General features: G+C 32.2%; 2 protein-coding genes across 2 annotated transcripts; both read right to left on the reverse strand.

Annotated features, from left to right (window-relative positions):
- Positions 1-10,951: 10,951 nt before the first annotated feature.
- LOC108198720 (alpha-farnesene synthase) lies at positions 10,952-14,327 on the reverse strand. The gene is made up of 7 exons (XM_017366497.2): positions 14,065-14,327; positions 13,647-13,911; positions 13,030-13,381; positions 12,715-12,936; positions 12,492-12,633; positions 11,691-11,936; positions 10,952-11,423 (listed from the first exon to the last, which is right to left on the reverse strand). The coding sequence occupies exons 1-7, from the start codon at positions 14,287-14,289 to the stop codon at positions 11,127-11,129; spliced, it is 1,749 nt and encodes a 582-aa protein (XP_017221986.1). The 5' UTR covers positions 14,290-14,327; the 3' UTR covers positions 10,952-11,126.
- Positions 14,328-21,836: 7,509 nt separating this feature from the next.
- On the reverse strand, positions 21,837-25,397 carry LOC108199225 (alpha-farnesene synthase). Its single transcript, XM_017366951.2, has 7 exons — positions 25,190-25,397; positions 24,821-25,085; positions 23,974-24,316; positions 23,442-23,663; positions 23,208-23,349; positions 22,522-22,773; positions 21,837-22,261 (listed from the first exon to the last, which is right to left on the reverse strand). Exons 1-7 carry the CDS (start codon positions 25,355-25,357, stop codon positions 21,965-21,967), a joined length of 1,689 nt encoding a protein of 562 aa, XP_017222440.1. The 5' UTR covers positions 25,358-25,397; the 3' UTR covers positions 21,837-21,964.
- Between the last annotated feature and the right edge of the window lie 1,980 nt (positions 25,398-27,377).

A 27,377-nucleotide genomic window follows, 5' to 3' on the forward strand; every position in this document is an offset into this window, starting at 1 on the left:
TATATATAGATAGAGGGATGCGCATTTTATTGTGCATGTGGGGTTTTAGTAGAACCAGCCGTAAGAACAACTTGTACATTGGCTCTTCTACTTATTTATTATTTAATCCCGTGTTAGCATGCACTTAAACCTCGTTTCGTAATTATGTTTCACAGTAATTGAGTAGCTTCCTGGAGTTAATTTAAGATTCGAAATGGCTAAGGTTTACACGAGAGTCCGTAGTTTTTACTTATGCCAATCGAATTTGGTCCGTGAAATTTCTGAATCTAAATAAAAATAGATAATTAATATCATTTGATTCGCAATCCCGTTATCAAACTCTGTGGAGACCCGTTTCGAACTTTAAATTTAATATTGGAATGATTGGCTTAGAGTATTTCCAACGGTGTCCTAACTAGTATTTACCAGCTAGTAAGGTTATGTAAATATATAAAATATATAATAAAATTTTCAATTTTCAAAAAATAAAGACTTTATGTTGAACCATAATTCCAAATAATATCTATTAGGGTTCCTTGCTACTACTACCATTATTATTATAAAACAAAATCTAGTAATGAAATTAAGGAGGATATAAAAATATGAAAAAATGGATAAAAGATGACATGTGAATATTTAATCATTAAAATTAAATGAAAATGGGCAATCATTACTCATTTGATAGAATGGAAAATGAATTCTAAAAATTTAGGAAATAAAAAGGATTTGCTCAACTTACTATACTCAAAACTATAATCTAAATATTATATAACTAATCTATTAGAAATACTCTTATACTACTATACCTGAAATATAACATCTGACATTATTTTTTACTTTCCGGATGTATGTCTGTGTTTAATTTTCATTTGTTGGTTGAGCACAGAATCAGAACCTGCAATTCACTTCTTATGTTGGATGCCACATTAATTCAAATATTCGATTCAAGTGAATCCAAGCATCGCAGTGTCAACTGTTAATTATATTTTCGTTCTTACACGTCCAATTATATTCTTACCTTTAGTGCCAGTTTACCGAGCACTTAAATAAAAACATGTCTCTTTTAATCGGATGCACGTGTTTCATCCGTAAAACAAACAAAATCTACCGTACTTAGAGCGACAAGTACGTGTACTGTGAGACTAAAATTAATTCAATTATTACAATCTTTAATAGTAAAATTTGAAAATCGAAATTGATTTACGGGTTGATCATAACTAGTAAAAGCATCCCCAACGGCGTTGATTATAATCGTTAGCTAAATTTGGATCCGTAAGACATTATGTAAAATTTGCTGAACGTGTAAGACATTTTGCTTCAATGGTATTAGTTATTAGTTGGCTATAATTTAAAAATAGTATGTTATTAATATCTTAATTGTTAAAATAGAATATATCAGTTCAATATAATAATAAATGATGTGTAATTTTTCTATAGATTTTTTTACACACATGTAGAGGTTTGATAAATTTAGCCATCCATAAGAGGTTGACTATAATTATAGATAACAGCTGAGTGTGGTTGGAGTGTGAGTTTTTATAGAGGTTGGCTAAATTTATTGTTTTTAGTATGTCAACTCACATTTTAGCTAAAAGTTTTTGATGGTTGGAGATGCTCTAAACAGGTTATTTTACGATCAGTGATTTAAACGATTTTAATCTCTATCAAGAAGAGTTTAATATATTTGATCATCGGTCGGTAGTTTCGTACTTGTGTATATAAAACTGATTGCACAATGGACTCGTCTCTTGTAGGGAGGGGACCAGATATAAGCCTATAAACGAAGCTAGAAGATCGAGATCACACGTCCTTTTAGTATGGTAAACAATGGAGGCTCTCTGGTCTCAGCTCGATCAATTTTTTTTCCAATCGTTACAATCTTTTATATTCGTTTTATTTCGCAGACTGTACCGCTTGCTGCTCCGTCACAGCCGAAGAACGGAAACAGGATAAAATCGACCGTATTTTTTGTTCGGTTCGATAACTGTACCATTTTTGGAATCGAATTCATTCCATTTTCTACGATAAATTGACGAGAAATCAGAAGCTTTCGGTGCAATGATATTATTAAAATTGCGAATTTGCATATCGTCTCAGTATCATTCGGTGCGCGCCATTTAAGGCTGTCGCCGAGAAATATACAGGCTACACATATTCATAATTGTTTCCCTTTCTGGTTAAACCAGCTGCTTTCCATTAATTAAAAGTCATTTGCATGCCTGCGTACAGAAGATTAGGGGCTGTTTGGCAACGGCTTAAAAGTCGGCTTCTGGACCTATAAGTTAGAAGCACTTATTTCGTACTGTTTGTGTAAAAAGTCAAGAAGTACTTATAAAAAGCTAGGAATTCTAGCTTTTGTCTGAGGCTTCTACTTATTTTCCAAACACTTTAATCACTTATAAGTCTTAACTTGCTTCTAACTTCTACTTTCTTTTTTTATTTTAAGCAAGAAACACTTATTTTAAGCTCACCCAAGGCCCTAACTCTGATCCATAGATTCCAAGTTACCACTGCTAATCTGTCACGATTACAGTATTATATATATTATGCTTGTTGTTTTGCGTTCAACCTTTCTACACAAATATGGGTATAGCTGTAATTTGACATGATTCTCTATATAAAACGTGCGGCATTATTGTAATAATACGTACTCCCTCCGTCCCTCCCATTTCTTTACAATTTTCTTTTTGGGTGTCCCATCCAATTCTTTACATTTCAAAACTTACCAAAAATGGTTAATGGGTCCCACCACTTCTCCACTTTTCTTTCCTTTTCACACTACTTTTACTCCACTATCTTCTTTTTATACATTAAAAATCAATGGGTCTCACCACTTCACCCACTTTTCTTCCTCTTTTCCACTACTTTATACTCCCTCCGTCCCACCCATTTCTTATCAAATGAGTTGGGCACGGAGGTTAAGGAATATGTATAAAGTAGTGGAAAAGAGGATGAAAAGTGGGTCAAGTGGTGGGACCCATTGATTTTTAATGTATAAAAAGAAGATAGTGGAGTAAAAGTAGTGTGAAAAGAAAAAAAAGTGGAGAAGTGGTGGAACCCATTGACTATTTTTGGTAAGTTTTGAAATGTAAAGAATTGGATGGGACACCCGAAAAAGGAAAGTGTAAAAAAATGGGTGGGACGGAGGGAGTACATATTTATTAACCTCCGTGCTCAATTCATTTGATAAGAAATGGGAGGGACGGAGGGAGTAATAAAGAATGATATATAAAGCACCGGACGACAACATATGGTGTCAGCAATCACTTGGGTAACCTAGTTAACTTTTTGTATATTTTACTTTTCACTTACTTCAGTTTAAAAAGCAATGGCGATAATTTGATAAAAACTCATATATTTTTATTTATGAAATCTTTTAAACTTATATTATGTTAAAATTTAAATCATTATTATGCCGCCGTCTAGTCAGTAAGGCGATACGGAAGTATTTAGGGAAAATGTACACCCAAATTGATTCTTAAAATGAGTTTTAAATATCAATTATTATGACTTAATTAATTGATTTTAATTTGAATAGATATTAAGAACTTGTTATATATGAGATAAATGATTTCATTAACTGAATCATTTTAAACCGACATAATTAACATCATATTATTTGAGAAGAATTTTACTACTACCTCCGTCCCATTTTAACTGCTTTTGACTTTTTTACACGTATTTTAAGATGTTAAAAAAATCACATCTAAACATAATTATTTTTTATAAAATTTATATCAAATAAAAGTTTAGAATCTAAATTTTTATTTGATATAAGAATTGAATTTTTTTATTAAGTGTAGGTATGTCATTTTTACAACTCAACATACGTGTTAAAAAGTCAAACATCAGTTAAAATGGGACAGAGGGAGTATTCACTTAAGATTCTTGGCATTACTCTTTACAGGAGCCACCGAAAATCTCATCTAATTTGATAGCTCAAAATTCACTTTCTTTCTTTTCTAATTTCTTGTAGTCACCACCACTGATGAAGAATAGCAAACCGTTTTTGGACGACTTTTCTACGCTATAAATATAATGGATTTTCGAACGAATGTAGGTACATTTAATGTAGCTACTAATTTGCTAGTGTCAGTAAGTTATCACTAAAAACGTCGGTATTCGAGATTTGGATTTTATCAGGACCATTAGGCTTAGCCGTCACGGTAAAAAATTTCTTCGTATATATGAGAATGATGTATATATAGTAGTATATTTTACCGGGTTTTTTAGGATGTACTATGAGCATATGTAAACATCAAATTTCATATATTTAATATATTTTGATTGATTAGTATTTATTAATAATGTTAGTAATTATGTTGGACCTTCTTGCATATACAAAAGCTCCACCACTTAAAATATGTTAAATAGATCAAATTTAACGAATGTGTTCATGAACACACACTAACAAACACATATAACACATACAGCATGCTATAAATATTATAATCTCAAATAACTAACAGCATTAAAGTTGTGTTGGTTCCGGTGAGGTAATATTAAGGAATTATTGTTTTATTTAATAATCAAATATAAAAATTATAATCTTATTAATTCATATTTTATTCATTATTTTAGTTTATTATAAAATATAATGTATTTTGTCATAAATATTGTAATTCAATAAAAATGAATAAAAAATGAGGAATCCAATATAATTCTATGAATTCATGATACTTTATAATTACAAAATTAATATAATTATCGGGAGATCATGCTCATAAAAAGTCCAAGTTCCTATTTATTTATCAGTACAAGGTTCGCAAAAGTTACTTGAGTGTTTAGAGTTATGATAATTATTTTCTTTGATATTAAACTTGATTTAGCAAAGGTTCGGCTTTCAACCGTAGAACTTAAAAGTCTTTAAATATTTATGTTTACCGGGGAATTTAATAGCTAAATTACGAGAACTTCCCTTGTTTTCTTTGCGTCCTCCTCGGGGGTCACGAATACGACGACCATGCATTAGTACAAAAATAAGAAGACCTCTATTTGGGTTATACTTAATGTCATTACAGCCTTTACCCATTATTACAAAGTTGAACAATAGATGTCGCCCATATTACAGGATCAGGAGGCCCATAATGTGGCAAGTCGGATGAACTCTAATGATCTTCCATTTTATGTTAACCAGTTGAGAAGCCGCGCGTTGCGGCGGCCTATAGAATAAAATATTTTTTGGCTGTCTATAAAAAGTATATTAATATTTCAAAGTTAATATTTGTAGGATAAAATAAATTTATATTATATAAATCTTGATATAATAACAATACTAATATATAAAATTGCAAAATTGGACTATAGTTCAAGGTGAAAAAATGAAAGTAAATTTATACACGTAATTAACAATTTAAAGCATGACGAATCTTAATTATTTTTTTTGAAAAGTAATCATGTTCTTGCATTGTCACCTTCCTCCAATTTTTTTGATTGATTGTGCACAAAAACATCTAACTTAAATCTGTGAGATAGCGGTCTATAACTACCCTCTTAAAAGTTGCTTGAACGGAGCAAACAGATAATGCATGAATAATTTTTTCCTGTATACAAAGTAAATCATATAAAAATTAACGACAACAAACATGTCTGATGAACAAAACATATATTATAAAAGAATAACCAACAAACATACATCACTAATAGTTTATTTTGTTCATATCAACCATCAATATCATGTCAAGACTATATTCTTTTCCGTGTTTGGATTTGTGGACTCCGATATAACGGTCTATAACTACCTTTGTTTGCAACAATCTTTGTTTTTTTTAATACTGTATAAACAGCCTTCACTTATCGTTGCAGAAGAATCGAGCAAGAGAAAGATAATTCTAATTTTTGATATTTTTTATCCAAAAATTTCAGAAAATTAGAAAAATAGAACGGAACGATGTGAGAGGCGCCACCTACACGCCCCCTTGCTTCTCCTTTAAAAATCGAGATCGAGTAAGAGAACTATCACCAGAAACAGGTAGGTTTGTGGTATTGAGAGAGGAGGCTGTGTTTAGATGATCCAAAACCCTACGATCTATACGGGTATTTATAGGTGCAGAGAGACTTGTTTGCTACTCTTTCCTATAATTAAATAATCTGAACAAAATCAGAATAAAATTTTCAAGTTACTGTATTCCATCAATATCATGTCAAGACTATATTCTTTTCCGTGTTTGGATTTCTGGACTCCGATATAACGGTCTATAACTACCTTTGTTATCGTTGCAGAAGAATCGAGCAAGAGAAAGATAATTCTAATTTTTGATATTTTTTATCCAAAAATTTCAGAAAATTAGAAAAATAGAACGGAGCGATGTGAGAGGCGCCACCTACACGCCCCCTCGCTTCTCCTTTAAAAATCGAGATCGAGTAAGAGAACTATCAACAGAAAGAGGTAGGTTTGTGGTATTGAGAGAGGAGGTTGTGTTTAGATGATCCAAAATCCTACGATCTATACGGGTATTTATAGGTGCAGAGAGACTTGTTTGCTACTTTTTCCCATAATTAAATAATCCGAAACAAAATCAGATTAAAACTTTCAAGCTACTATATTCCATAAATAATCTGAAACAAAATCAGATTCTGAAACTTGCTTCTAATATACCCGAAACTAAAAAAGGTAGTTCTAATTTTTGATATTTTTCATCCAGAAAATTCAGAAAATTAGAAAAATAGAACAGAGCGATGTGAGAGGCGCCACCTACACGCCCCTCGCTTCTCCTTTATATAAGTATATTGATTGATGTGCTTGTTTAACAATACTTGAGAAGTTTTAGGTCATAACTCATGATAAGAAAAATTAATTAAGAAAAATGCTTTTAGATATTTTGATTCATATTTTAACAAAAGATCTGGGATGACTGTGTGACATTCAATGCAAATCCCGAATTTGAATATGTTCGAGTATTATAGAATTGGTTTGTCTAGTGTGTGCTCATGTGCACATGTTAAACGTGAAATTTTTTGCATTTAAATCATTTTAATTGGTGTGATTGATGTATTTGCAGGGGAGATCCATCATTATTAAGAAATAAGAGCCAATCAAAATGATCTAATACAAAAATTTTCGCGCTTAGCATGTGCCCATGGACACACCATAAAAAAACCGTTACAGAATTTATAATACTTACGAGCTCGTGGAAAGCTAAAGATTACGTGTTGAACTATATTTTCCTAAATTCTACGATTGATGATTACTTGTAAAGCCATCCATCAAGTTGCCTATTGTTGCGCCACTAGAGACGGGGCATAATTGGTTTATCTATCTGTTTCCGAATGATTTGATAGTTTCTGTATTCTTATCGGACCCACTAATCACCTAGTTACTGTATCTGTTAATCACTGGTGGGATCATAGTGATCTACTAATATTGGACCTGAATGTGATTAGGGTTCCGGAGACGCACATTTTCGGTTTTGTTTTTGTCAGGATAGGCAAGTAGGCACCTATGGTTAAAATTAACATAGGTCTAAAGTAAAAAGCCTCGTACTATAATAAAGTGAGAAGTACTCCCTCCGTCCCAGTCATTTGTATACAAATGGCTGGGACACGGAGACCAAGAAAAAGTGTAAAAAATGAGTAAAGTTAGATGAAAAGTGAGTATAGTGGTGGGACCCATTTATATTTAATAATAGATTTGAGATAGTGGAGGAAAGTAGTGGGTGTAATAGTGTTTATATTATTATAGAATGGAGATAGTGGAGTAAAGTAGTGGGTGTAATAGTGTTTATATTATTATAGAATGGAGATAGTGGAAGAAAGGAGTTGGTGTAATGTTATTTTATATTATAAAAGTTACTACTTTTGGTATGTATACAATTGGTGGGACGTCCCAAAAAAGAAACTGTATACAATTCATTGGGACGGAGGGAGTAGATACTATGAAGATCTTGTACTCATGTGGTAGTTTACCGTCCAAACTTGCAACATTCCGTTGGGTATTTGCAAGACGTATGATTTCAAAGACACAACATAGCACGACAACGGCTTTCGAGTTGTGCTGGTCTGATTCATGTTTAATGAATTTAATCAAAACGAAATGTTATACTCTCTCCGTCTCAATTTATTTGTCGTGTTTGATTTTTTATTATCAAATTTGACTGCAATTTACATATATAAAAATAATTTAGAAAAAATGATGAAAAATATATTACTAAAATCTACATCTATTATATTTTAAAATTTATTTTTTTTGATTTAAGATCATGTAAGAATAATTATTAATTATCACTTAAAGTTTGATCAATTTGATCACGAAAAGTCAAACAAGACAGATAAATTGGGACGGAGAGATTATAATCCCGTCATCGTGTGTTAAACTTTTTTCCCATGTATTAAAATCTTAACCTTACTTTATTAGACAATCAAAATTCGCCTTTAACACTTATTGTATACGACCACATAATTTGACGCGGCCGTCAGAACATCCGACTCTCTTGTATAATGTCTGTCAGTTGCTTTCAACTTTAACTAGTTGAGAAGCCGCGCGGCGGTCTATAAAAATTATATTAACTATTTAATATTAATATTTGTAAAATAAAATAATTTTGTGACTGTCTATAAAAAGTATATTAATGTTTCAAAATTAATATTTGTAGGATAAAATAAATTTTATATTATAAAAATCTTAATGTAATACCAATACTAATATATAAAATTGCAAAATTGGACTACAATTCATGGTGAAAAAATAAAAATAAATTTATACACGTAATTAACAATTTAAAACACGGCGAATCTTAATTTTATTTGTGTTTTTTTTTTTTGAAAAGTAACCGAAAAACAAAACAAATATTATAAAATAATAACCAACAAACATACATCACTAACAGTTAATTTATTGTTATCATCCATCAATATCATGTCAAGACTATATTTTTTTCCCGTGTTTGGGTTTGTCAACATTAACATAGCAGTATACAAATACCTTTGCTTGCAACAACCTTTATTTTTTTTAATACTGTATAAACAGCCTTCACTTATCGTTGCAGAAGAACGGCACCACCGAGTTGGAAATCGAGCAAGAGAACAATTACCAAAGAGAGGTAGGGCTGTGGTATTGAGAGAGAGGAGATTGTGTTTAGATGATCCAACACCCTACAATCTATAGGGGTATTTATAGATGCAGAGAGACTTGTGTGCTAATCTTTACCATAATTAAATAATTCGAAACAAAATCAGATTAAAATTTTCAGGTTACTATATTCTATAAATAATTTGAAACAAAATCAGATTCAGAAGCTTGCTTCCAATATACCCGAAACTAAAAAAGGTAATTCTAATTTTTGATATTTTCCATCCAAAAATTTCAGAAAATTAGAAAAAATAAAACGGAGCGATATGAGAGGCGCCACCTACACGCCCCTCCCTTCCCCTTTATATAAGTATATTGATGATTTGTATAGGCCGAAAATACCTAGCTATTTGCTGACGTGTTTTTCACTTTTGGTTTGTGCTGTAGATCTATTCAGAAGATTCACTCTGTTCAAGCAGCCAATGATAATAGATACTCCCTCTCCCTCTGTCCCTCTCATTTCTTTACCGTTACTATTTTGGGATGTCCCTCTCATTTCTTTATATTACTGTAAATAGTAAGTTTTTCTCATCATTACACCCACTATCTTCCCCTACTATCTCATATTTAACAATAAAAACTACTATTACACCCACTACTTTCCTCCAATATCTCAAATCTATTATTAAATATTGATAGATCCCACCACTTTACCCACTTTTCATCTAACTTTACCCATTTTTATATATTGTCTTGGTCTCCGTGTCCTCCTCCAATGTACTCCCTCCGTCCCCCTCAATTGTTTACATTGGAGGGGGACACGGAGACCAAGACAATGTATGAAAAATGGGTAAAGTTAGATGAAAAGTGGGTAAAGTGGTGGGACCTATCAATATTTAATAATAGATTTGAGATAGTGGAGAGAAGTAGTGGGTGTAATAGTAGTTTTTATTGTTAAATATGAGATAGTAGGGGAAAATAGTGGGTGTAATAATGAGAAAAACTTACTATTTATAGTAACGTAAAGAAATGAGAGGGACATCCTAAAATAGTAACTGTAAAAAAATGAGAGGGACAGAGGGAGTAAACAATTGAGGGGGACGGAGGGAGTACGAAGAAGATGATGCTAAATTTATTATCATCGGTACTAACAGAAAACTAATGAATTGATGTCGACGTATCAGAAGATAGCATGACTTGATGATTTATATGATGAGATACCAAAGTCGAGATACAATGTAACACAATATTATTGACTAGCACCTTTCGTTCATCTGCTCCAGTTCCGTCCACCATAAGACTGACTGGTCGTTTGTGCGGATCAGTTTCAATCCAAAAGCAATAATCTACACGTGTAAATTTAGAACCTAATATATACTTCCTCAGTTCCACTCATTTTAATATATATTTTTTCACTGTTTGACATGTTTTTTTAAGAGCTTAGCAAATATTATTGAAGAAGATAAATCCATGACATTGTAAAAAATAATAATGAAGGAATCGTATTGTCGAGATGAATAGGAGTAAAGTTGGAATGAAGCTGATGAGATGTAGGGGCAATTTGGACAAACTTAAAAAAAGTGATTCCTTACTTAAAGTAAAGAAGTAGATGAGAAGTGAGAAGTTAATAAGTTAATAAAGTGTTTGGAAAAAAAACAGAAGTTTTGAAAGAGAAGTTAGCATTCTCAGTTTCTTACTTATTTACATAAACGGGTCAAGAGAAACAAACCCGTAATATATATGGTTCATATTGTGTTTGAGTTGTTTATACAGGAACTCAAAGTGTTAGACTTGACTACCTTTTAGTTTCCTTGCAAAGAAAATCTCTCTCTTTAAGTGTCTTAGCAGGTTCCAAATATGAATTATTATCGATGTTGAGTTAGGTGTCTTAAAAAGCCATACTATTTCAGTGTAGATTCTAGTTAGGTTTTGTTTCATAAATAACTAACATTTAGTCTGATATAATAAAATGAAAGAGCTATTTGTAAAAAACCATTTAAAACGAACAATCCGAAACCGAATAATATCAAAATAACATAGAGTTAACGTTGATCCATGCACGCAAAAATAAGTACTTTGGTGCAAAGATATTTTATTTAAAGTAACTGATAATTTTCGATAAAAGCAGAATAAATTCAAATCAGGTGATCGAAAGAGGTTCGCCGAGCAGGTCCATGACATGGTTTCGGGTCATGCCGTCCGCATTAGAAACCGCATCTCCATTATGATACACAACATGAGCCACTCTCGCAATATTTGTCGAGTACTTGAGGTATGGTTGCAACAATGGAGCTTGTGTTACGCACTCATAGTTAATCTTCTTCCATGCACTAGCTATCATACATTTGATCTGATTTCGAGCTACTTCTTCTGAAACACCTCGTTCTTTCATAATACACTGGATCGACGATGGAGGGTCACTTCTTTCGATTTCTACCTGCAATAGATTTATACGTAATTAAATACCGTAAATGATTTTTCTAGTGATGCAAAATTGTTAGAATATGATCCTGGTAAGCCCTTCTCTAACACCTTGAGCTTTTAGGAGAATTGATCACTTAACAAAAATATTAAATCTTATAAGTTTAACTTATTTTGAATATTTTCTCCTTTTTAATAAACTGAAGGCATAAATTTGATATTTAGCGTGTGTCCGTGGTCACACAGATAAACGTTAAATAAAATTGTATATAGAGAGATTTACAGCGAAGTTTCCCAAGTCGTTGCAAAGTCGAAATATGAGGGCCACATTCTGTTCATGATTTGCTGTACTCTTGAGAATGTCAAGGACTCGTTCTGTTTGGGGGATAAGTGCAAAGAATATATGGAGGGATAATAAAGGACCAGATGAGGAGCTTCGTCCATTGTCTGTGTGCTCTTCAATTGAGGGTGTGTAGTTCAAGTTAAACCACCTTGCTTCCTTGAGCAATGCTTGGGAAAATGTACTCCACTGCCAGATATAAAAATCAAAGAATATATTATCTACATTGTTGTATCGCATCATGTTTGAGCTTTTGTCCATTTGGTTTAAATAATAGATTAAAGATGAAAATGTCAAAAATAGGCGCTATAAAACTTTCCTCTTATGTGAATAATATTTTATATTTTTTCTGCCTACTATAAATAATGAGTTTCATTCTTTTTCATGCATAGGATCTAATATTTTATATTAAATCTGAAAAATGAACTAAATGCCGATGCATTTGCTCTAAAGCCCGCGTTAATAACTGAGACATAAAAACATTGATCCATGGGACCGTTTGGGTGAACTTAGAATAAGTGCTTCTTGATTAAAATAAAACAGTAAAGTAGAAGCCAGAAAAAAGTTAAGACTTATAAGTGATTAAAGTGTTTGAAAAAGAAGTAGAAGCTGTGAGAGAAAAACTAGCAGTTGTAACTTCTAAAAAGTGCTTCTACTTTTTTACACAAACAGATCAAGAAAAGCAGAAGCTCAGCCCCCATAACTGTTGTTAGTACTTGCAGAAAAAAGTCATAACTTTAGTACCGCTTTCTGTAAATGTGGTGACACTAGTTTCCAGCCATACTCGACCTCAATTTGGGATGCAATGTCCTTGATGGTATCATTCAAAATCCGCATACAAATCTTCATACACTCTGGAAGTGTTGGACTCTCTGCATTGCCCCGCCTGTCATTAGCATGAAAAGTTATGTCAGGACAAGGGACTCCTTTACATAGACCAAACTAAAATTAGTGGAAACAATCAAACCTGTTTAGGACAGTAGTGAAGTTTTCTAGTTCCTCCAAAGTGCAACCAGATGCATCATAAACATCATCTAGCACTAATATTAGTGTAATACTTTTTGTTAACCAATTCCTCAAGCTTCCAAATTTGGGTTCGGAAGCAATTCCAGCTGCACATACAAAACTTTCCAGTATCCGGTTTCTAGTGAAGGGTAAAATTCTTTCGAACTCTAATGTCCTCCACCACCTGGCAAAAATAAAATAAAATTGGGCGGTTTTATGACGAATATTCACCCTTGTCATGATTCACCATTTTGTAGAAAGCAACTATATGGGGTACCTTAATAGCTCTTTTACTTCTTTTTGATGTATTGCCTGGAACATGTTGAAGTTGTGTTTTGCCAGATTGAGGAGAGTACTGTCGGCTTTTGCATTCGTCTCATAACGTTGTATTTGTGTCTTAACGTTGTACCAAATGTTGTGGGGGTCTTCTAAAGTGCGGGATATATTTGCAAGAGATGCATCATCATCTAGATCACTTGAACGGATACTCATGAGATATTTTCTTGTGATCACATTTGCTTTTTCCAATACGTCTTCACCTTCAAAGGCGAGATGAGATGCTTCAAAAAGCTTGAGCACAGCTTTCACATCCGGATGAGGGCTTATTTCCACCAAGCCCTCAAGCACATCTGTGTTAACACATATATGTTGTACTTTGAGTCTTTGAAAAAACTTAGATGGCCGTTTGTAAACATGCATATCATTTCGAATGATGGATTTCGAATGACAGGATTTGAGTTGTTTTTTCAAATTCTCAGATTTATACTAATATTTGAAAGTCTTCATTTCAAATGAAATCCAAGTCCAAATTCCCAAACAAGTTATTTGATCAAATTCAGAATTTCAAATGAAATCTAGGTTGCCAAACAGGTTATGTAAATGGAATCGGAGTACCTTGAGATACAGTGTAGCCATGCTTCCGAAGAAGCTTAAAAAGTAGTGCAGTATTGTAAAGCTTCTTTTCACCAGTAAAACTGTGATTATGGTTCGATACTAATTCGTCGAGAACGCTCTTGATTTCAGACTCAAAGAGATAGGCCAGGCCAAGCTTCTCCATGTTGTCAATAAGCTCCAACTTTTCCCAAATGCCCAATGTGTTAGAAAGTAGGTATTTAACTTCCTCTCTCAGCTTGCTTACCATCCTTTCATATTTCTCATGCTGCAAAACCACGTAATTCCTCTAAACTTAATATTTTACGAACAAATTTTAAAATAACACAGTTCAGATAAACCCATTTTCATAATAAAATACACACATTATTACAAGCATGCACATATATGAATAAGGAAAAAATAAAATCTGAAATCTCACAGCATATTCAACTGTCAGGGACTCGATCAGATCGTACTTCCAAATATTTGGTTTGTAAAAACCAGCTTCCTGGATTTGGTTATGCTTTACTGGGCGATCAACTGCATGGCCTCCATTGTTTGAGTCCATACTGAACTGTGTGTGTGTGTGTGAAGATATTGAACGATGGCAATTAAATTTATAGCCAAACTGAAATGATCCAAGGCAAGAAACTCTTTCCATCATGTGGGGTTCGATATCATTTAGTTAAGTACCGAACGATTATTGTTTATGGTTTTTCTGACATACTAATCCAATAGCAGGACGTGTATGTTGAAAAAGTAAAATTTACTCTTATTTATTGTTTACGGTTTTAAGTGTATGATATAATCAGTCTTAAGAATTATTCTAGGGGTGTGTAATTTATCACAAAATTTATTTGCACAATGACGTGACAGTGTCCCTTGTACTACATCATTATCAGCAGTAAAATGATCACGGTGAAATTAAAGACTCCTATGGTCAATATCAGATTGTTTTATTTTTTGATATGGACAGATTTAGATCCCCGGTAACTGGTACATGATCATGATTGATAAATCATATTTTGTAAAAAGTTAAATTTAAATAAATGTTGAAAATTAAAAAAGAAGGTTTATTTAATTATAAAATATTAGGAGTACGGTGTTTGATGATAAGTCAAAATATTAGCATAATTTTGTATAGCTAATCAACGGATAGCATTATACATAATGCATAAAATAATCCTTAAACAAGACCTAACAAGCCTGTGAGGTCTTAGAAAAAGCTTCTACAAGTAAAAGAAAGGTGTTCTAGTTATTCATAGAAATAGATTCTTTGAAGATTCATAGAAATAGATTCTTTGAAGATTCATAGAAATAGATTCTTTGATGAGGGTTCTAGAAGACGTTAGAACATAGATGAGAAGATTGATTAGAATTATAGAGTTAAGTTCTATGGAGTACAAAAAAAAATTGGAGTATTGGAGTACAAAGTTTGATAAAATGTAATCTAGTCATCTAAATTTCAATTTTTTTGTCCAATAATATTTATAAATATTTGACAACCTGCACATTATGTTCTGCGACATAAACATCGTGATCAAATGGTAGAATAATTACTTTTATAAATCATAGGACTCTATGTTCTGCAATATAACTAATAAGCAGAACAATAATCTTAATACTTGTTAAAGTTGAAAGATATCAATGATTAATTGACAATTATGTGCAAGACAACTTATAAATGATAGATTATACCAAAATTTGGATAATCAAAGATATTATATATGATCAAACTAAAAAATTATGATTTGTACTCCAATGTTTTTATGTACTCCATAGAACTTAACTCTAGAATTATAATAATATATACTTAAAGTAAAACATATAAGAAAAACCATTTTACATACACAAAATGATATGAAAACAAAATCTTATAACAGTGTCAATTCAATCATGAATAATATTTATTACTTTATATACATAACCCATACATAAAATTTTAATTATGATGAAATATTAATTAAATTATGATTATATATTAAATTAAATAGAATATTGGTATCATATATACACATTCATGTTCATTTATCTTAAAATTTAAAAGCAAAGGTACACTAAAAAAAACGACTATTTTCGACCGTATATGATCGAAAATAAATACTTTCTCAACTCAAAAATTCATTTATGAATCTAAAAATCGATCACTAACATTTCAATAAACAAAAATATATACTAGGATTAGAAACCCTCAAAACTTGAGCCCCTACCAACAAGAATAATAATAACTGCAATATCATATTAAAATAATTAGGTTTTACTAAATTACTAAAATGTTAGATTATAAATTTATTTTATAAAATTGATAGAATATTATCTTCTGCATTCTTTCGCCTTACGAACTCAACGCCATGCCAAATTCTCGACTGAAATTTGCATGTGATACTCATGCAAAGATTAGGCCACGTTAAGAATACCGTCATTGATTATCCTCTGTACCAGTCTCTCCCATTATGAACTGGCGAACCCAATAGGCAAATTCTTGGAGATCGCCAACCAAAAGACATTGTACAATGCACATATATAAAATGACTGGGAACTCCGTGAACTCGTACTCAGTTTTTAGTTTTTAGTTTACATATGTTCGGCGTAAAATGTAAATCAGCACCGGTTCGGAGAGTAGAACATATATCGGTTCGGGCAAGAGAAAGAGGGGTCGGCCTCGTCGGACATGGGCTGATCAATTAAGTTTGGACATGGGAGCCTTAAAAGATATGACATTAGATAAGAATGATTGAAGACGGCGTATTAGAGTATTTGAGACTAGGTCTCGTGACTCACAGAGATTATAATTATGGTGTTATGTTTTAAGGGAAGGGGTTCAGGTCAGTCATTACCACCAGATGTATTCGTGCCAATCAAAAATGTTTGGGTAAGTCTAAGGCCATGGGCTCAGGTATTATATTCTTATTATAGTACACACTGTTTTATTTGTTGTACACTAAGCCGGGGTTTTCACGGAAACAGCCGCATAACTGCGTACATCTTAACTCTTATCAAATTATGTAATTAAATATATGTATAATATATATAAATTGAAAATAAATTATAAAAACTTTATTTTCAAAATTACAAATCTGTATAATATTCCAACATGATTTTATAGCATAATAATTACGTGATCCCTCAGTTATAGCATTACTTTCAAAAATTTTACTACTTTATTCATGTGGTGAGTGTTTATATAAATATATGTGTGTGCAGGGACTACTATTCTATATTAAAATCACATATTCATGTATTGTATATATAATAAAATTAATAATAAATTAAATGATTTATAATGATATATAATGGGACTTTAAAGGTATCTCCAGCAGTTTTGATCCCAAAATCCAAATATGGATTAATAAATTATCCAAATTTTTGACCAACTTCAGCAGTGTGATCCATATTTTGATCCAAATTATTTTTTTATATAATGTTACATAAATTTATGTTAAACTATATGATCTCAAATTTAATTTTTAATCATTATTAACTATTGATATTATATTTAATAAATTAATTAAAATTAAAAATTGTTTTTAATATTTATAAAAGTATTTAAATCAAATACTTAATTGTTAATATTATTAAACAAAATAATGTGTGTGTTCATATGATAAAAAAGAGAATCAACTAATATTCCGAACTAACAAAATACATTGATGCACACTAGTTTTTCGAATTTATATATTTTTCCCACGAATGCTCAATTAATACATTAAGGGAATGAAGATGAAGGTCAAGGATCCTAAAATAATATGAATAGTTATGGACAATATTTTGATTATCTCGAAGGAAAATAGAAATAATTTGTTCGATCAAATAAAAATTTATATTTATTTGTACTATTTTCTAGTCATTTTCAATATTGTACTTTTTATTTTATGCATTTTATGTACTTTTTATTTAATGCATGAAATATACTCTTATTTAAATTCTAACGATATTTTTCTTCCTATGATTTTAAGTTTAATTTAAAAAATAATAATTTTATTCAATATTAATTACAAGATATTATTGACTAAATATTAATAATCACAAATTAATTTTAAATCTCATAAACGAAAGATATGAAAATAACATAATCATTATTTTATAATAAAGTAGATGACTGATTAGTATGGTTTACTCATCCAAATTTTGGATCCCTCCTGGAATAGAATTTGAGATAATTTATCTCAAATTTGAAATTTCAGATCGGTTTACTCTAAATATTAACACACACATATAAATATATGTTCATCTGTTTAGTTACAAAATATAATAATTTTTGATTGAAATCTTCACTATTTAAAAATAATTAATAAAAAGTATTATCATTATAGACGTTTGCCCCACAATATATGATTCACGATTTGAAACCTTGTTTGGCAACTTAACGTGGTCCCACCACGCCCAAAAAAACAATTACATTGTTTTTCTGTCTTTCAGCCTTTTATTTCAGAAAAATTGTTGTGCGCACAAGGAACGTTTATCTTGATTTTCACAAAACGGGCATCTTGACAACGTAGATTTTGAAGGACATGTATATGTCTGTGCAATCCCCATCCGGGACCAACCTTAGAGAGTTCAGTATTACATGCATATTGCATACGCACCCAAATTAGGAATTTGACTGATTTAACAGATAAGTCAAAACTAAGGGGCCGTTGAGATCCATTTATTTTTTTCTTATCAATTAACTTATCACTTGAAATTATATCAAAAAAATAAAAATTTATCACTTGAAACTAATACTTGTTGTCATATTTTTACAATTTATTTTGTTTAATCACTACAATTGTATAAATTATTCTTCTGAAATTAAGAACCCGTTTGGGCAAACTTAAAAAAATGACTTCTTGCTTAAAGTTCATACAAAAAAGTTAACATTCTTAATTTTTTATTTATAAAAACGAATCAGGACAGTAGCTTCCGTTAAACAAACATACTCTTAATGAAGTAGCAAGGATTAGCTTGCATAAAGCACATCAACTCTCATGATTTTATATTGTGTACTTTTCTTTTGTTGATCAGATATGATGTTTTTACCGTCAAACTCTGGTTAAGACGATTTTCTTTCACCGATTCTAGGTTTGGACTATGACCTTAAGTCCTTAACGTTTTTGCTCACCAGGGCTGTTTGTTCAACAGTCATTACTAATTTTGACAAGAAAAAGAGTACTAAGCATGCGGCTAGGTCCTGCCCATTCATATTTATACATATCGTATCACGGTAATAACATGCTAGTAAAACACACAATGAAAACAAAATTCATCCACATATATATCCATTTCATAACAAAATAAATATGAATAAGTAAGGTGTTTTATTTATTAAGGCAGCCTGAATTTTCTTTTTCCCCTTTTTCTGTAAAGCTCTAATCTTTGATTCTAATTCTACATCCGAGTCTAATATATCGTCGATAGGTCTTGTAGTTGGTAAACAAGGGGGTAAGGAGATAAATGGGTTATCAGGTAACCTAAACTTCTGTTTTAAAAAAAGGTAAAATAAACTTACTCCAATGATTGATAGTATTAATTAATAAAAGTTTCTCTTGTGTGCATAATATTTTTTATATTAAAAAACCTGATCAAGTTCTGACGAAGGTTCATGCATTTCCGGAGGTACCTCATTTTGAAATGGGTCATGTTCCTTAGCAACCGCGTGTTAGATACGGGGGCCGTTAAATTTATTTTTCAAGAGCTCAGATCCAATCTTGAATTTTTAATGTATCCGCGGAAAGAAAAACTATCTATCCGCGGTTATTTTCCGCGGAAGGGAGTTTTCTCTATCCGCGGTTATTTATAGCGGATACATTGAAATCTCAAATTGGATCTGGGCTTTTGAAATATAAATCTAACGGCCCCGTACAGTGTTAGATAACTTTTATCTAACACGCGGTTGTCACGGAACATGATCCTTTTGAAATAGAGTTTACTCATGACATTTAGGGTACCTATGAATAAAAAAAAACAAAGATTATGCATGTTATTATGCGAAGAGGCTACAAAAATATTAATCAGAACAAAAATGATCAAGTCGTATATTGGAATTCTTGCCCTACTTTTAGCTAATAAATTGACTAATATACCAATCACGAGACGGAGGAATCTCAGAAAATATTCGATGTTGGGCAGAAAAATCATTCCCAATTGATGTGCCAATTACTCTTATTGAGTTAAGTTCAATGGAGACCACATTTTTTTTGGAGACCCGGAGACCATCTATGTTCTGCAGTTAAAATATTTCATAAAAACATTGCAAAACGTATAGTTTTGCAAATCATGTTCTACGAAATCATTATTTCATTTAAAATCTTGAATATCATATAAGTTTTACATGTGTAACATTACAAAATGTTTTGTTCTATGAAATATGTTTAGTTTGCAGAACATTTGTTCAACTTGCAGAACATACATTATCAACTTATTAAACATAGATGATCTTCAACAATTTTAATGAATACATGATATTTGTAGAACATATTTTACAAAATAATGTATTTTATAGTGTTTTGATTGCAGAACATACGTGGTCTTCGAGGTCTCCGATGAAATAGCGGTCTCCACAGAACTTTACTCTTATTAGTTATATAAATGACAGAAATGCCGATTTTAGAATGAGTTTGGTAGATGTACATTAACAACCACATAAAAATAATTTTTTTTATTGAACTATGTGAGAGGTTGACAATCTGGCCAGTTCGAACTTGAGATAACTTAAAAGAGTTTAGAGTCCAATTGGTCAAAATTCGTAGGCACACTTTTTAAACTACTCCCTCCGTCCCCCTCAATTATTTACATTGGAGGGGGACACGGAGACCAAGACAATGTATGAAAAATGAGTAAAGTTAGATGAAAAGTGGATAAAGTGGTGGGATCTACCAATATTTAATAATAGATTTGAGATAGTGGAGGAAAGTAGTGGGTGTAATAGTAGTTTTTATTATTAAATATGGGATAGCAGGGGAAGATAGTGGGTGTAATGATGTGAAAAACTTACTATTTATAGTAACGTAAAGAAATGAGAAGGACATCCCAAAATAGTAACCGTAAAGAAATGAGAGGGACAGAGGGAGAGGGAGTAGTAGTTTCCATTAATTATGTTTACTCGGTCGGAAACTCTGGTGGTTTGGTATGTGGCAGTTAGACTCAAATGATTGGACGATTTCCACGTTTAGTGTCCGTAATGACCGTAATGAGTTGAACACAAGGGTGAATTTGTGATATTTTGTTGATTTTAAAAGAATACAAACACAAATATAAAATAATAATTATGAATTATGGAAGCACTTTCAGAGGATAGCAGTTAATATACCTGCAGGAATAAACATTACAACACAAAAAGTATAAACTCAAATTAAAATTTAGTTAGCTCAAATTCGGTCATAATTTAGATTTTTCAAATGCTTGGTGCACATAATTGTGTACGAAAATTTGTACATAATGACATGTGATAGGTTTTAATTAGAATGAGCTTTATATTTACATCAATAACCCCAATTAAAATCCACCTCATCAATTGCCACATCAGTATGTACAAATTTTCTGTACACAATTATATGCATCTAGCACTGCTCTTTCTGAATTACAGAGATAAGGTCTTTACTAGTGATTCAGAAATGACATAATCAAAAATAAGAGTGTGATGATTTTATAGACTAGCACTTGCACTTGTTATAAAATTTGCAAATTTTTTTTATTAAATAACTAGAAAACTGTAACAAGAATCACAGCATATTTTCTATCAATTTTTCTTATCCATCTTTTATCATATTCTTTGATTTTTGAGTAACCTCAAAGTTTTGATTTTAGATTCGTGTTACCTGTCTTATTAGAGAAAAACAAATCTCTCCAAATAATATTGCTGATTTGATTTGTTTGTCTATAATTATTTGAATTTGTAATTCAAAATTTTGTTAAATTTTCAAAGTCAAGGGCTAACTATATACTCCATGTATATAAGCTTTCAACAGCTCATTTTATGGTAAAGTAATACTCATGTCGTAGACTCTGGTATTTGACTTGTTAATATCGTTGAATTTATGATAGCCACTTGACTTGATAATATGCTTTTTTCATCTTATACCTACCAACTCGGTTTCGATTAATCACAATAAACTGAAATTTTGACTGTCGCCACTAATTTACCTGATTTCGAGTTGTCAAAATTTACATGTTATAAACATATTTTAATATATTATGAACAAGATTTGAAGGAATTATTAACAGACGCTCTTGGATATGTAACAATATCATAACAATTAACACCTCAATAACTATTGAGGCTTATTTTATTATTTTTTTCCCTAATTGTTCCATTTGATCATAATTGATTGGCCTGACAGTATTTGAAGAGGATGATTATGTCAGGTGAGTAGAAGAGGTTCACTGAGGAGATCCATGACTTGGTTCCGGGTCATGCCATCCGCATTCGAAACCCCATCTCCGTTATGATACACAACATGTGCCACTCTCGCAATATTTGCCGAGTACTTGAGGTATGGTTGCAACAATGGAGATTGTGTTTGGCACTGATAATTGATCTTCTTCCATGCATTAGCTATCATGTGTTTGATCTGATCTCGAGCTACTTCTTCTGAAACACCTTGTTCTTGCATAATGCACTGGATCGATGATGAAGCATCACTTCTTTCAATTTCTACCTACAATGTGTAGAGACTAAGTATCAAGTAGGTTAATTTTAAAGCGCACAGAAGCAAACTACTTTTTATAACTTAGTTGGAAGATTTATACTGGTGGAGATACTTGTGCATGCATGGATCATCATTATTAATGAGATTAGAGTCAATATAAATCCATCAGATAACTAAAAAAAGTGGTTGACCGGTTGTCAGTGACTCAGTGTGTGCTCATGAGTACAGACTAGAAAATCCGAATAATAATTATGAATAAAGAGAGTTACTGCATAATTTCCCAAGTCGTTGCATAGCCGAAAGATGAGCGCCACATTGTGTTGGTGTTTGGCTGTGCATTGGAGAAGCTCAATGACTTGATTTGGTTCGGTTTTGGTTACAAGCGCGAAGAATATATGAAGAGACAGTAAAGGACCAGACGAGGAGTTCCGTCCGTTGTCAGTATGCTCTTTCAGTGATGGTGTGTATTTCGTGTTAAACCACCTTGCTTCCTTCAGCATTGACTGGCAAAATGTTGTCCACTGCTAAGCAGATAAATTTTATTATAACTGTTATTCGATTATTTTGTACGAAGACGAACAGTAAAAATTGTTTATGGCGTAAATTGCAGAATAATGGCTGGATTTTACCCATTTTTTAATTTTGGTGGACGAAATTTCAAATTTGCAATATGATAGTCAAATATTACTTTAACTCTTGGAAAAGGTGGCTAAAAGCCACATTTTAAAGAAAAAAGGTAGTTTTTTCCTCAAAAAGTGGTCATTAGCCACCTTTTTAAAATATAAAAGTAATTCAGCCACTAAATTGCAAACCTGAAATTTCGGTCACCAAAAGACAAAAACAGTTAAAGTTCAACCACAACCACAACCCTCTAATTTACTCTAGACAAAAAGAGTTAAAGTTCAACCACAACCACAACCCTGTAATTTACTCTTGTTTTTGAACGGGAGTATACCGCTTTCTGTAAATGAGGTGAAACAGAATTCCAACCATACACATCCTCGATTTCGGATGCAATGTTCTTGATGGTATCATACAAAGTCTGCAGACAAATGTTCATACCCGCTGAAAGTTTTTCATTTTGCTCACCATCCCACCTGATCACAAAACATATAGGCTATATTATATAGCGACAATGTGCACATTTATGCAGAACAAATTAATTAAATGAGAACAGTGAGAATCAAACCTGTTTAGAGCACTAGTAAAGTTTTCCAGTTCCTCCAAAGTGCAACCAGATGCATCAAAAACATCATCTAGCACTAGTATTAGTGTAATGCTTTTCGTTAACCAATTCCTCAAGCTTCCATATTTCGGTTCAGAAACAATTCCAACTGCACACACAAAGCTTTCCATTACTCTATTTCTGATGAATGGTAAACTTCTTTTCAAGTCTAGTGCCTTCCACCACCTGATAAAACACAAACAATAAGTAAGCCCATAATTAAGCTGCACCACCCGGCACCCGCTACAAGAAAAGCGCCTATTTTCGACCGGAACAGAGATCAATGGTCGAATATAATCTAGTCGAATTTAAAAATCCGGTCGAAAATAAGTAATTTCGACCAAATTAAGTCAAAATTTAATTTCGACTAAATAGCCGCCGGTCGAAAATAGGTGCCGGTCGAAATTTCCGGTAAAAAATAGCCGTTTTTCTTGCAGTGACCGTCACGATGCTAATGAAACGACAAGAGCTCAGTGGTTTCATATGTGTAAAATACCTTAACAGCTCTTTTACTTCCTTTTGATGTGTGGCCTGAATCATGTTGAAGTTGTACCTGGCTAGATTGAGTAAATGAGAGCTGGAGTTGGTATTTTTTCCGTGAAATCGTATTTGTGTCTTGACATTGTACCAAATGTTATACGGGTCTTTTAAACTGCGGGTTACATTAGCAAGAGAAGCATCTTCTGCAGATGAGCCGATGCTCTTGAGGTAATTTCTTGAAATCAAATTTGCTCTGTCCAATATGTTTTCGCCTTCGAAGGCAAGATGAGATGCTTCGAAAAGCTTGAGCATAGCTTTCATATCCGAATGTGTATTATCCACCAGGTCTGCAAACATATCTGTGCAACATACGTTGCAAAACATATAATCAGATAATTTAAGAAACATTATCATACTCCTTCCTCCGTCCCATTCTTTTGTCCCATCCAATTCTTTACAACACGGAGTTCAACAAAAATGTATAAAAAGTGTGAAACACTGAGAAATGTTGGTAAAGTGGTGGGTCCATTTGTGAAATTATTATATTATTATAATTGGGTAATGTTAGGTATCCCAAATTTTGTTCCCAAATTTTTTTCCCGAAGTGACGTGACAGACACGTGGCTAGTTTTAATTAAGTGATTGATGTGCATCAAGGGGTCTATTATTATTAGTGTGAGTTGAACCAATCAGATTTTGCCAAGTAAATTTGGGAAAAAGATTTGGAAAGAGTTTTTGGGGTATCTAGCATTTTTCAGATATAATTTACTATTTGTAGAAAATTTTGAAATCTAAAGAATTGAAGGATGTCCTAAAAGGATAGGACGGAAAGAGTATGAATTGTGTAAATGGAATAGGAGTACCTTGAGAGACATGGAAGCCATGTTTACGGAGGACTGTAAAAAATAGAGCAGTATTGTAAAGATCCTTTTCACCATCAAGATTCAAGTTGTTGTTGGACACTAATGTGTCTAAAACTTTCTTGATTTCATGCTCAAAGAGATAGGTCAAGCCAAGTTTTTCCATGTTGTCAAGAAGCTCCAACTTTTCCCAAGTGTCAGCTGTATTAGAAAGGAGGCCCTGTACTTCCCCTATCAGCTTCCCTAGCATTCTTTCGTATTTCTCATCCTGCACAAAAATGACCACTGTTATTTCTCATTTATCCTAATTAACTGCACTATGTAAAATATGTCTCTGAGTTTATAACAGTAAATTGAAGAGAATTTTTTTACAGCATATTCATTTCTAAGGGCCTCGATACGATCATATTTCCAGATATTCGGTCTGTAGACACCAGTTTTCTGGATTTGATCAGTCTCAGCTATCATGGCATGAACTTGAGAAGAGTCATATTTTCCGCGATCATGATCAGCTAGAAGGCCTCCATTTTTGGACTCCATAGAATGTACTCAAGACAATTAATGTATATAAATAAGATATTGATATATTGTTGCTCGATCCAGAAGGTTGATCTGTTGGGTATATATAGCAATGAATAATGATAGAAGCTATAAAGTTGATGACAAGGAAAGTTGAACATGAACTAAAATATCTAATATTCCCTCGGTCCATCTCATTTCTTTACGGTTACTATTTTGGGGTGTCTCTCATTTCTTTACGTTACTATAAATAATAAGTTTTTTTCATCATTACACTCACTATCTTCCCCTACTATCTCATATTTAACAATATAAACTACTATTACCCCCACTACTTTCGTCCACTATCTCAAATCTATTATTAAATATTGATAGGTCCCATCATTTTACCCATTTTTTATCCAACTTTACTCATTTTTTATACATTGTCTTGGTCTCCGTGTCCTCCTCCAATGTAAACAATTGAGGGGGACGGAGGGAGTAGTATTTGATGACGTTCAGCTTAAAACAATACCACAAACTACTATTCATCACTTATCACTTACTGTATCAGTCATGTAAGGTAGATATTTGTTTTCTGTACCTTCCTCATACATATCTGCTCAAAAACAAACTTTACCCTCTTTAATTTACACGAAATGTGAATCTCGATCACGAAAACAAGGAAGATTTTTAAGTAAGATTTTCATGGAAATATCTAATAAAGACAGGCCAATGTCATTTCTGTTGGACCATGTTATGCTATGGTGATACGTCGTACTCCTGTGAAAATTGCAAGGAGTGGTCTCCTCAGTAAAATGCAAATTTATTTACGTTTCGATATGGTTTTATGCATGCAACCAAAATTTATGTGATAAAAGGTTGTCAAAATGAAATTACTTGTAAAATAAATATCTAAACCTGTGGTTGAGGTAATCATCTTTATATTTTCGTAATTTGTATGATTTTTGAATACTTTGGCTAATTATGTAAAATGTCACCATGTTGCAGCGGTAGAGGAGTATCTAGGACACAAACACTAGGAAGATACAAAACAAATTTTCGTAAAACATCTTTATATTTTTAAATTTTGTGGGGGGCACATTTATAATTTTGCAAAATTAAAATGATGAAAAAATATAAAAGAAAGATTTAGAGTGGACACGTGTCTCCCGTACCTCTTCCTGCATCCGTCCTGGCTGCGGTCCCTGTGTGGTACATCCAACAACAGTAACTTATGTATTGCTTCACTACCGGGGCAGCTGGCACAGTCATTCCAGGAAATATCTCCCGACACGCATAGATAACCAAAAAACAACTAAGATACTGGACTAAAAAATAATCGGCACCGGCCACCGGCCACGGATTCGAATTAATTTATAACTAATTCATCTAAATAAAAACTGTAATCACTTCAAATTATTTAACATGTGCGATAAATATCTAGAAATATAAATATGTCAGTTCATTTTCAGTAGCTAGCTGCGATTTGATTTCAACAAGGCCACGTGAAAACGCAGAGCGGATACAACATGTACGACGGGGATATATTTTCCCTCGGAGAAAAAAGGGAAAATTAGGGCGGATATGATATATAGGGCATGGATTAATCGACAAGGATACCTCAACCAGCCACTGACCTACAAAACATTCGATATTAATTACTATTATTCGTGTCCGGGATTCATCAAAAAATAAATAAAAAATTATTCGTCCTGGATTAATTGATAGTATATTAACTAGCTGGCCTGGAGCAACTATATTAACTATCAACTTACAAGTCTACATTTTGCGGACCTCTTGTTCAACTTTTAGTTAATTAAACTTCATATATTTCAATTTTAATTTGTACTCCCTCTGTTTTGAAATATAGTTCATTTGACTTTTGATACACATTTTTAAGTTTTTTGATCGTCTAGTTAAAATTATTATTTTTAAAATTTTCTTTTCTCGAATTATAATATTAGTCATATATTTTTATTTAGGAAAAAAAAATTTCAATAATGATGATTTTAACTATGCGGTCAAAAGACTTAGAAGTCTGTGCCAAAAATTTAAGCAA

The sequence above is a fragment of the Daucus carota genome, chromosome 8 (assembly GCF_001625215.2).
Source record: "Daucus carota subsp. sativus chromosome 8, DH1 v3.0, whole genome shotgun sequence".
Lineage (NCBI taxonomy): Eukaryota > Viridiplantae > Streptophyta > Magnoliopsida > Apiales > Apiaceae > Daucus > Daucus carota.

What these genes read in the sequence shown, in the direction of transcription:
- LOC108199225 (XM_017366951.2), bottom strand. Translation starts at nt 25,357, where the DNA reads ATGGAGTCCAAAAATGGAGGCCTTCTAGCTGATCATGATCGCGGAAAA. An exon ending in CCCTTAGAAATGAATATGCT is followed by an intron (nt 25,086 to 25,189) that starts GTAAAAAAATTC and finishes ATTTTTGTGCAG; the next exon opens with GATGAGAAATACGAAAGAAT. An exon ending in TTTACTAGTGCTCTAAACAG is followed by an intron (nt 23,350 to 23,441) that starts GTTTGATTCTCA and finishes TTTTGTGATCAG; the next exon opens with GTGGGATGGTGAGCAAAATG.
- LOC108198720 (XM_017366497.2), bottom strand. Translation starts at nt 14,289, where the DNA reads ATGATGGAAAGAGTTTCTTGCCTTGGATCATTTCAGTTTGGCTATAAA. An exon ending in GAAGTAAAAGAGCTATTAAG is followed by an intron (nt 12,937 to 13,029) that starts GTACCCCATATA and finishes TATTTTTGCCAG; the next exon opens with GTGGTGGAGGACATTAGAGT. An exon ending in CACCACATTTACAGAAAGCG is followed by an intron (nt 11,937 to 12,491) that starts GTACTAAAGTTA and finishes TATATCTGGCAG; the next exon opens with TGGAGTACATTTTCCCAAGC.